This window comes from Teleopsis dalmanni, unplaced genomic scaffold, assembly GCF_002237135.1.
Source record: "Teleopsis dalmanni isolate 2A unplaced genomic scaffold, ASM223713v2 unscaffolded_contig_0627, whole genome shotgun sequence".
In the NCBI taxonomy this organism is placed as follows: Eukaryota; Metazoa; Arthropoda; class Insecta; order Diptera; family Diopsidae; genus Teleopsis; species Teleopsis dalmanni.
In genome coordinates, this window is record NW_024032009.1 from 1 (window position 1) to 12462 (window position 12462).

Genomic DNA, 12462 nt, shown 5'->3' on the forward strand with positions numbered 1-12462 from the left:
ACCAGATGCCTACCCAATTCCTCGTATACAACACATTCTAGATCAACTCAGAGACGCCAAATATATCAGCAGCCTTGATCTTAAGAACGGGTATTGGCAAATACCAATGGCTGAACAAAGTAAAGAATATACTGCGTTTACGGTACCTGGACGAGGGCTATTTCAGTGGCGCGTGATGCCTTTTGGACTGCACTCCGCCCCAGCAACATTTCAACGAGCGTTAGACACCGTGATTGGACCTGATATGGAACCTTTTGCTTTTGCATATCTCGATGACATCATCATAATTGGTCATACACTGGAGGAACATATGGAAAATTTGCGAAAGGTATTCCATCGACTAAGGTGTGCAAAACTAAAAATCAACGTACAGAAATGTAAATTTTTCATGAAAGAACTAAAGTATCTTGGGCATTTGGTGACACCACATGGTATACACACTGATCCCGAAAAGATTGCAGCCATAAAAGAGTTACCTGTACCAAAAGACCTCAAGGAACTACGACGGTGTATTGGAATCGCCTCGTGGTATCGCCGTTTTGTACCACACTTCTCAAATACAATACAACCCCTTACGATGTTATTAAAGAAAGGTAAACGATGGCAATGGACGTCAGAGCAACAAGTGGCGTTCGATATGTTGAAAGAAAAATTAACGAGTGCTCCAATTTTAGCGTGCCCCAACTTCACCGAACAATTTGTATTGCAGACAGATGCCAGTAATTTTGGACTTGGAGCAATATTGACCCAAGAAATAGACGGCGAAGAAAAGGTGATAGCTTATGCAAGTCGCAGTTTAAATCCAGCTGAGAAAAACTACTCGACGACTGAAAAGGAGTGTCTGGCGATTGTCTGGGGAGTAAGAAAAATGAAACAATATTTAGAAGGTTATCGTTTCGTAGTCATAACCGATCATCTGGCGCTGAAATGGTTAAACAACATTGAAAATCCAACTGGTCGTATCGCGCGCTGGGCGCTAGAGCTGCAACAATTCAGTTTTGAGGTACAATATAGAAAAGGAAAGTATAATGTCGTCGCCGATGCACTATCTCGTCAACCTCAAACTACACTGGCCCTGGTGAATATACCTGATATGAAAAAAGAAGATGGACAGTCTTGTATATGGTTAACGAACTTGAGAAGAGCAATAACCGATAATCCAAGTAAATACCCCGACTATTCTATCGAAAATAATCAGCTGTACCGTCGTATACCCAACTCTTATAGCAACGAGGGACATCCTTGCTGGAAATTGTGTGTACCACAAGCCATTCGGCCTCAAGTATTAAAAGAGTGTCACAATGATATCACGGCAGGGCACTTAGGAAATCAAAAAACGATCCTTCGAGTTACATCGAGATATTTTTGGCCAGGAATGTATCGCGACATCAAAGAATATGTGCGGAAGTGTGATACCTGTCAAAAATACAAAGTCAGTCAACAGCCTAGTGCAGGAAAGATGTTAACGAGTTTACCAGAAGAGCCATGGGTAACAGTATGTGCAGATTTTATTGGGCCCTTACCACGTTCAGATAAAGGAAATACGGTAGCGTTGGTATTTTTTGATAAGTTCTCTAAATGGGTGGAGATTATACCAATGAGGAACGCCACGACGGCCGGTGTTAAAAAAGCCTTCAGAGAAAACATAATGGCGCGGTTTGGGATTCCGAAGATCTTGGTCACAGACAATGGAACACAATTTACGAGCAAGGTGTTTCAAAAATTCTTAGTCGGATTGGGCATTCAACATCAACATACAGCCCCTTATACACCTCAGGAGAACCCGACTGAACGTGCAAATCGTACAATAAAAACAATGATCGCGCAAAACTCGATAGATGACCACCGACACTGGGACGAGTGTTTACCCGAAATCACGTTAGCGATAAACTCCTCAATTTCGTCTTCAACAGGTTTCAGTCCGGCATATATTACTCAAGGTAGAGAGCTTCGAATGCCGAGTACATTATATGATGCAGTGACACCAGGACTGGGAAGAGCTACAGAATCTGCCGATAACAAAGCGCGAAAGTTACTGGAAATATACGCTATTGCTAGCAGAAACATGGGAAAAGCATCACAAGACCAGGCAAGATATTATAACCTCCGACGACGCGAGTGGAAACCAGAACTTGGCACACTGGTACTTAATCGTTCACAACCACTATCTAATGCACTAGACGGCTTTAATGCAAAATTAGCCCCGAAATATTCAGGACCGTATGAAGTAATAGATTTTGTATCACCGGTCATAGTGAAGCTGCGTGAACTACATGGCGATAAAATAATTTCGGCTCACCTAAGTCGAATTAAACAGTATCATTGTTAATTTAAAATTATTTTGTACCACTTACTTAATCTTGTTTATCTTTATAGTTGTCATCATTCTGAAAATTCGCTGTCAGATGAGGTGAGCGAGAGTCGTCTGGAAGACATCCTGCAGATCACGGCCCCTCCTGATTGGTGGGACATACTTCATACACCTCCTCGAGTGACGAATAGCAGTGAATGCCCTCCAACGCCTCCAATTGCCAAAACCATTTTAAACCGCCAAGAAAATGACAACAAGCACTATCGCAAACGAAGCTGGCCGTTTAAGTCAGGTGATGCAGAAGCAAGAGATGACTACATGAACCATTTCCATGAGCAGCGAGATATACAACACTCTATGAGACAAACCATAAACAACTGGGATTGTCCAGCAACTCCTCCAACCGCTAAAGCCATTCTACAACAGCAAAACGCCCACGAGAAAGCAATCACATCAAAGCATACTAATGAAGTTACCACTGCTGAATTTCTGAATGAAGACCTTAGCCCGGCGAGAATACTACAGAAGCAGGGCTACGATTTAAAGAAGTGGTCCAGAGGCAGGCGTCATCGATTCAAGGCGACATGGGACGGCAAGACTCGACTGATTCGTATTGCCAGAAATGGAGATATCCGTATTGATATCCTCTCGTAAAGGAAGGAGGGAGTGTGACGACTAAATTTTTTTGAATAAATTTTAGTCTTGCCACAATACGCATTTCACACGTTCACATTTTCACACGTTTCACAAAAATGCTGACGTCAAAGATAACTATAATTAAATAAAATTTGATGTTATGTACTCCAACATATCTAACATATGCTATACATACCTTGAAATACCCTGACGAATATTGATTTTAATTAATATAGTTCGAAATATATTAATTAAAATAGATTTAAATTATTTTCCCGAACCGCACGAAACACATTTTATTAAAAACAAAGCATAATCAAAACAAAATAGAAAAATGAGAAATGTCATTTATTAATTTGCTTTGTGCATTTCGGTTGATCGCCAAAAATTGCAGCGGATAATAGAAAAAAGCTGCGAGTGTAATTTAGAGCTTTCAGAAGTCAACAACAGAATACCTGATGAGGGGAAATGTTGAGGGTATTGACCGAACAACGGCTAGCAAAAAAGTCCGCTCGACGCAGTTAGAAAAAAAGGAGAATAAAAGGCGCAAGCGGAGAAGTTTCGGTCTCTTGGCTCGTGGTAAAGTTGAACGCAACGCGTCGTATCGGTAGTGTGAATTACTTAGTTTTTTATTTGTCCATATATAGAAATAATTTATTCAAAAATTATTTATATACTAAATTTAGATTTTTTTCAACTTTAGTTATTTTTTTGTAAAATTAAAAATTGCTTAAGAGCATAAAGTGTCAAATAAAACTTTGATTTTATTAATAAAATTTACTTTGGTGCTATTTTCTTAGCCAACTTTTGCATCTCGGGATAATAGTGTTAATAGCCACAGTATAAAAGAAGTAGTTGACGGCTTTAACAGTGGTCAACTAAAAGATTTTGTACTGGTGCTCGTGCGAACATATAAACGTGTTGACACCACAAGCAAAAGACGTGGCGCGGCTTTGGTGTCTCTTTGTCTCCGATACGTGGCAAAGTTTCAGGTGATTGGCGATTCCTGATAATCAACGCTGGACATTGTAAGCTGCCCTGATGTACCAGAGAGGGTAAGGCTTATATATATATAAAATACAGAAGTCAACAAATAATATGTATAAAAATCGAAATTAAACTGAAAACAAGATATTTGTGAAAAAAATAGATTCTGTAATATACAAACATAATCTTAATTAATTATAAAGTGTAACATTAAAAATTTAATTACTTAATCCACATTTAAGGAATGTAAAAATATTACATAAAATTCTAAGTGAAATATCAAAGTAATCTTCACACGACTACGCTTAATCCCTTATATTTTTATTTAAAAACAGTTTATGAGTTTTTTTTTATAAATTTTGTTGTATTTAAGTGAACACAAAAAAATGCATTTATAAAACGTTAAACTTAAAATATGATTAATTAATATTATTTTTTTTTAAAAAAAATTGAAATCAGTGAAATATTATTTGCTTATTATTAACTACGAGTAATTGTAAAGACATTATTTGATAAATTGTTTTTTTTATTTAAAATACATTTATGGTTATACATACATTACAAATTGTTCAATAAAATTGAAATCAGTTAAATATTATTTGATTATTATTATTACGAGTAATTGTAAAGAGTAATTGTAAAGTTTTTATTTAAAAAATTATGGTTATACATAAATTACAAATTGTTCAATAAAATTGAAATCAGTTAAATATTATTTGATTATTATTATTTACGAGTAATTGTAAAGATATTATTTGATAAATTGTTTTTATTTAAAATACATTGATTGTTATACATATATTACCAATTGTTTAATAAAGAAAAAAACTTGAATTCGAAAATAATTACTTTGTTACGACATCTTACTTCAACGGTAGAAACGACATTAGTTGAACGCTGGGTCCCCGCGAATAGAAATTTTCTTGTAAGACCTTGGACTAGGCTGAGAACTACCCCGGCTAGGAAAAAGTAGGTTCATTACAACCTTGACAATCATTCAGGTTATTAACCTTCATAACATTAGTTGGTTTTTTTTTTGTTTTATTTTCGGTTTTGCATTTGCTTTCGGTGATGCAAAATTCTAATAATGCAGCAGCGAGCAGCGCTGCCGAAAACAATTCGACTGCAGCGTCAAATTCTCTGCCGCCATTGCCTTCGTTAGAAGAATTAAAACAGCAGCGAGCATCTACAAAAGGCAGAATAACGCGAATTAAAAATATTGTTGAGAACAACAAAACTTTATCGTCAACGGAATTGGAGTGTAGACTTGGGATGCTAGATGCATATTATAAGCAGGTATCTTACTACCAGAATCAGATAGAGCGATATTGTCCTACAGATTCAGCGCGCTCTGACATCGATGAGCTGTACGTAAGTACAAAATGTTTAATATTGTCATTAGTTGATGGACGGGGGAGACAAAGCTACCATGAGCAAACTTTCTCGTTACCGCAGCTGCTGTCAAACAGATTGCCACATTTAAAGTTGCCTAAGTTTGACGGCAAATATCTTGAATTCAAAAATTTTATACATATTTTTCAAAACCTTGTAGATAGTGATTCGCTCTTGACATCAATTGAAAAATTCAACCATTTGTTATCGTGTCTTCAAGGGGAAGCGTTAGCTACAGTAAAGGCGTTCCAGATAACGGAAGACAACTGTCCGAAGGCTCTCCAAAGACTCAAAGAGCGATACGACAATGACCCTCTCATATTTCTGGAAGGCATTGTAACACTTTTTGATGAACCACAATGTATTATGCCTGATTCGACTCAACTTCGCCAATTAGTGGACAACATTTCGGCTTTATATAGTTCGCTTAAGTCACTGGGATCACACGAACAGATATGTGATGCAATCATGATTCATTTGGTGATGACGAAAGCGGATAGTGAGACGAAACGTAAATGGAATGAATGTCACGACTATACGAAACTACCAACTTGGCTGGAATGTTGCAAGATGCTTGACAGGCGATATCAACAATTAATGGTACTAGCAAAGGCCAAGCCAAAGGCTACAATCAACCAAGAGTTGCAGCATACTGGTGTTCGTAAACCTTTCAAGCACATCTTAATGACGAAACAAAAGTCTACAAGTCAGATTCATTGTGTATATTGTTTAAAACCTGGTCATTATATTACTAATTGTCTAAATTTTTTAGCTCTATCAATTGAAAATCGATGTCAACAGGCGAAGCAAATCCAACTATGCTTTAATTGTCTCCGGAAAGATCACATTAGCACACATTGTCCATCAACGTATTCATGCCGAATGTGCAAAAAACGACATCATTCACTTTTACATAATACTGGTGCATCATCTAATATGGAACCTTTATGTGAGCAAACAATATCACCTCTAAGTCATGTACACACTAGTACACTAGTTCCAGACGATACTTCTGCTCGGGTAAAATCAGTGGTGCTTTTGGCAACAGCAATGGTGTTAGCTAAAGATGCATCTGGTACTTTTCAACTCTGTAGAGTGTTATTAGATTCATGCTCGCAGGTCAATTTAATATCGGAATCGATGTGTAATGCACTTCATCTAAAAAAGTCACGAAGTGAAAACAGTCTTGTTGGTGTAGGAGCTGCATCAATAAATATTAAACACAAAACTATAAGTACGATACGTTCAAGGTTAAACAGTTTTGAAGCAGCACTTGAGTTTCTCGTTACCAAAAGAATTTCTGGATATCACCCTAATGAGAGTTGCAAATTCCTGAAAATCTTCAATTAGCTGATCCGACATTTTCTAAACGCCAAAAAATTGATATGTTACTTGGCGCAGAAGCTTTCTTTTCACTGCTAGCAGTAGGCCAAATAAAACTTGGTGAGAATTTACCGACTTTACAAAAAACTTTGTTCGGCTGGATTATTTCAGGAAAATATTGTTCTACTAAAGATTCCAAAATTGTTTCATCCCATTGTGTTGTTAGCTTGGATACAATTAATGCGAACTTGGAACGGTTGTGGCAGATAGAGGAACCAGTTCATCCACCATCAGTATAGTCAGTAGAAGAACAGCAATGCGAAACCAACTTTCTGTAGCTCTCAGTAACGATGGCCGAATTATGACAAGGTTGCCATTCAAAGGCGACACAAGTACTTTTGGAAATTCTCAGAAAAATGCATTAAGAAGATTTTTATCTATGGAAAGAAGACTTGACTCCAATATTGAGTTAAAATTGGAATATGTGAAATTTATGCAAGATTATGAAAATCTCGGACATATGTCGATGGTTAAGGATTTGGATTTAAATTCTCCCCACTATTTTATCCCACATCATTATGTAATTAAACCAGATAGCACAACTACTAAATTACGTGTAGTGGGCCCTACAATCCAAAATGAACTTGTAATAACATTATTAAGATTTCGATTATATCAATATGGAATAACGGCTGACATAACAATAATGTATAGACAATTTTGGCTACATCGAAGTGATCGCAATTTTCAACTAATTTTGTGGCGTGAGCATAAATCGCAAAATATTTCAGTTTATCAACTGAATACTGTTACATATGGTACGAGTTCTGCGCAATTTCTTGCAACTAGGTGCTTACACTACATTGCAGATAACTATCCTTACCGTAAAGAAACAGGTAAAATGATATTAAAAAGGGATTTTTATGTCGATGACATGATCTCAGGAGCAGATGACTTGGAGACATTGCAAGCCATCAAAAATGAAACTACCGAAATATTGGATTTTTACAACTTATCGTTAACAAAGTGGAATAGTAACAATGTTAACATCACTGCACCAAATGTTAAACTTACAGATATTGAGACTGCAAGAGATATGGCATGCCCACTTGGAATGTTATGGAATACGAAAGAAGACTATTTTTGCTTCACTTTTCAATCAACCAATATACCAGCAAGTCATACTAAACGAAACATTTTGTCATTAGCATCATCTTTATATGATCCTTTGGGTCTAATTACTCCACTTATCATCAAAGCTAAGATTTTGTTACAGCAACTATGGATAATTGGATGTGATTGGGATGAATCCGTACCTTAAGAAATTTACACAACATGGAACAAAATTCTTGCTGATTTGCATCAAGTGGTACTTCTTAAAATTCCTAAGTTCACTCGAATCAAGAACTCAATTAACATGCAAGTACATGGCTTCAGCGACGCATCAATTAGAGCATACGGATATTGCATCTATCTACGTTGTCAAGATAATTTTGGCAATGTTAATGTTCATTTATTAACTTCCAAATCCCGAGTTGCTCCTGTGAAAGCAAGATCATTACCACGTCTTGAATTGTGTGCCGCCCATCTTCTTGCTGGATGCTGGATGCCATGTACCAACCGATCAGAATCCAGCTGATCTCGTTTTTAGAGGGTCTACCGTCCCAGAATTTCTGTAATCAAATTGGTTCAAAGGACCTTCATTCTTAATGTTGCCGTGGCCAAACTGGCCAGAACATTCAATAAATCAACTAACAGTTGACGACCGCAAGTTAGAAATTCGCAAACTAGTGTGCATTTTGGAAGATATCAAACTGTCGTATTTGCAACAGAGACTTCATCAGATAAGCAATTATAACAAATGTCTACGTATGGTTGCGCTGATGCTAAGATGGCATCACAAGCACGAGGCACAAATTCAATCATTATTCGTGATAAATGAAATACAACGCGCTCTGTTGCATATTGTATATATTATTCAACAACACTATTTTCACAAGAATATAGTAGTTTTACACAACTCAAACCAATTACGAAGCTAGCTGTATTACCAATTAATTGAACCTGACGGTCTCAATGGGGGCCGGTATGTTAAGTCAATTAGGTTCTCGTATACTTATTTTAAGTTCAATTATTTAATATTTATTTACAACTAACAAAAAAGCTTTTAATAGCCGCAGCTTTCCTTTTGTTTTGCTTTTTTTGCTATTGTTAATAATATGTTTTAAAAATAAAGTCAGTGGTATGTGAACTACTCAAGCAAAAGGTGCGTTTGGATTTATATAAAATCAAAGAGAATAGAAAAAACTATTAAATTAAATAGTTTTCGATCATTGGCGACCATGACAGGACACGACCGTAGTGTGCCTAAAAACAAGTGTTTGAAATTATCTTAAATTTATTTTAAAGACTTATGATAAATTAACTATTAAAAGTGTTTCAAATTAAATTCAATTTATATTAAAGACTTGATATAAATGACGACTAAAAGTGTTTCAAATTAAATTCAATTTATATTAAAGACTTGATATAAATGACGACTAAAAGTGTTTCAAATTAAATTCAATTTATATTAAAGACTTGATATAAATGACGACTAAAAGTGTTTCAAATTAAATTCAATTTATATTAAAGACTTGATATAAATAAAGGCTAAAGGTCTTTCAAATTAATATTAAAAACTTGATATTAATAGTCTCTTACATCAGTAATTGTTTAAAACTTAAAAAATAAACAACAGTTGTTCAATTTTACAATAACCTTGACAATCATTCAGGTTATTAACCTTCATAACATTAGTTGGTTTTTTTTTGTTTTATTTTCGGTTTTGCATTTGCTTTCGGTGATGCAAAATTCTAATAATGCAGCAGCGAGCAGCGCTGCCGAAAACAATGCGACTTTAGCGTCAAATTCTCTGCCGCCATTGCCTTCGTTAGAAGAATTAAAACAGCAGCGAGCATCTACAAAAGGCAGAATAACGCGAATTAAAAATATTGTTGAGAACAACAAAACTTTATCGTCAACGGAATTGGAGTGTAGACTTGGGATGCTAGATGCATATTATAAGCAGGTATCTTACTACCAGAATCAGATAGAGCGATATTGTCCTATAGATTCAGCGCGCTCTGACATCGATGAGCTGTACGTAAGTACAAAATGTTTAATATTGTCATTAGTTGATGGACGGGGGAGACAAAGCTACCATGAGCAAACTTTCTCGTTACCGCAGCTGCCGTCAAACAGATTGCCACATTTAAAGTTGCCTAAGTTTGACGGCAAATATCTTGAATTCAAAAATTTTATACATATTTTTCAAAACCTTGTAGATAGTGATTCGCTCTTGACATCAATTGAAAAATTCAACCATTTGTTATCGTGTCTTCAAGGGGAAGCGTTAGCTACAGTAAAGGCGTTCCAGATAACGGAAGACAACTATCCGAAGGCTCTCCAAAGACTCAAAGAGCGATACGACAATGACCCTCTCATATTTCTGGAAGGCATTGTAACACTTTTTGATGAACCACAATGTATTATGCCTGATTCGACTCAACTTCGCCAATTAGTGGACAACATTTCGGCTTTATATAGTTCGCTTAAATCACTGGGATCACACGAACAGATATGTGATGCAATCATGATTCATTTGGTGATGACGAAAGCGGATAGTGAGACGAAACGTAAATGGAATGAATGTCACGACTATACGAAACTACCAACTTGGCTGGAATGTTGCAAGATGTCAAGCATCTTGATGTCAAGCATCTTGCAACATTATCAACAATTATCAACAATTAATGGTACTAGCAAAGGCCAAGCCAAAGGCTACAATCAACCAAGAGTTGCAGCGTACTAGTGTTCGTAAACCTTTCAAGCACATCTTAATGACGAAACAAAAGTCTACAAGTCAGATTCATTGTGTATATTGTTTAAAACCTGGTCATTATATTACTAATTGTCCAAATTTTTTAGCTCTATCAATTGAAAATCGATGTCAACAGGCGAAGCAAATCCAACTATGCTTTAATTGTCTCCGGAAAGATCACATTAGCACACATTGTCCATCAACGTATTCATGCCGAATGTGCAAAAAACGACATCATTCACTTTTACATAATACTGGTGCATCATCTAATATGGAACCTTTATGTGAGCAAACAATATCACCTCTAAGTCATGTACACACTAGTACACTAGTTCCAGACGATACTTCTGCTCGGGTAAAATCAGTGGTGCTTTTGGCAACAGCAATGGTGTTAGCTAAAGATGCATCTGGTACTTTTCAACTCTGTAGAGTGTTATTAGATTCATGCTCGCAGGTCAATTTAATATCGGAATCGATGTGTAATGCACTTCATCTAAAAAAGTCACGAAGTGAAAACAGTCTTGTTGGTGTAGGAGCTGCATCAATAAATATTAAACACAAAACTATAAGTACGATACGTTCAAGGTTAAACAGTTTTGAAGCAGCACTTGAGTTTCTCGTTACCAAAAGAATTTCTGGATATCACCCTAATGAGAGTTGCAAATTCCTGAAAATCTTCAATTAGCTGATCCGACATTTTCTAAACGCCAAAAAATTGATATGTTACTTGGCGCAGAAGCTTTCTTTTCACTGCTAGCAGTAGGCCAAATAAAACTTGGTGAGAATTTACCGACTTTACAAAAAACTTTGTTCGGCTGGATTATTTCAGGAAAATATTGTTCTACTAAAGATTCCAAAATTGTTTCATCCCATTGTGTTGTTAGCTTGGATACAATTAATGCGAACTTGGAACGGTTGTGGCAGATAGAGGAACCAGTTCATCCACCATCAGTATAGTCAGTAGAAGAACAGCAATGCGAAACCAACTTTCTGTAGCTCTCAGTAACGATGGCCGAATTATGACAAGGTTGCCATTCAAAGGCGACACAAGTACTTTTGGAAATTCTCAGAAAAATGCATTAAGAAGATTTTTATCTATGGAAAGAAGACTTGACTCCAATATTGAGTTAAAATTGGAATATGTGAAATTTATGCAAGATTATGAAAATCTCGGACATATGTCGATGGTTAAGGATTTGGATTTAAATTCTCCCCACTATTTTATCCCACATCATTATGTAATTAAACCAGATAGCACAACTACTAAATTACGTGTAGTGGGCCCTACAATCCAAAATGAACTTGTAATAACATTATTAAGATTTCGATTATATCAATATGGAATAACGGCTGACATAACAATAATGTATAGACAATTTTGGCTACATCGAAGTGATCGCAATTTTCAACTAATTTTGTGGCGTGAGCATAAATCGCAAAATATTTCAGTTTATCAACTGAATACTGTTACATATGGTACGAGTTCTGCGCAATTTCTTGCAACTAGGTGCTTACACTACATTGCAGATAACTATCCTTACCGTAAAGAAACAGGTAAAATGATATTAAAAAGGGATTTTTATGTCGATGACATGATCTCAGGAGCAGATGACTTGGAGACATTGCAAGCCATCAAAAATGAAACTACCGAAATATTGGATTTTTACAACTTATCGTTAACAAAGTGGAATAGTAACAATGTTAACATCACTGCACCAAATGTTAAACTTACAGATATTGAGACTGCAAGAGATATGGCATGCCCACTTGGAATGTTATGGAATACGAAAGAAGACTATTTTTGCTTCACTTTTCAATCAACCAATATACCAGCAAGTCATACTAAACGAAACATTTTGTCATTAGCATCATCTTTATATGATCCTTTGGGTCTAATTACTCCACTTATCATCAAAGCTAAGATTTTGTTACAGCAACTATGGATAATTGG

General features: G+C 36.1%; 3 protein-coding genes across 3 annotated transcripts; all 3 read left to right on the plus strand.

Annotated features, from left to right (window-relative positions):
* The first annotated feature begins 7010 nt into the window (after positions 1–7010).
* LOC119663595 lies at positions 7011–7970 on the plus strand. The gene has a single exon (XM_038073206.1). The coding sequence runs from the start codon at positions 7011–7013 to the stop codon at positions 7968–7970; it is 960 nt and encodes a 319-aa protein (XP_037929134.1).
* A 1524-nt stretch (positions 7971–9494) lies between these two features.
* On the plus strand, positions 9495–10502 carry LOC119663596. The gene has a single exon (XM_038073207.1). It carries the CDS (start codon positions 9495–9497, stop codon positions 10500–10502), a length of 1008 nt encoding a protein of 335 aa, XP_037929135.1.
* Positions 10503–11530: 1028 nt separating this feature from the next.
* Positions 11531–12401, plus strand: LOC119663597 (the record flags this gene model as incomplete). Its single annotated transcript, XM_038073208.1, has 1 exon — positions 11531–12401. A coding segment is annotated over exon 1 (871 nt), but the record flags the coding sequence as incomplete, so codon positions are not given.
* Between the last annotated feature and the right edge of the window lie 61 nt (positions 12402–12462).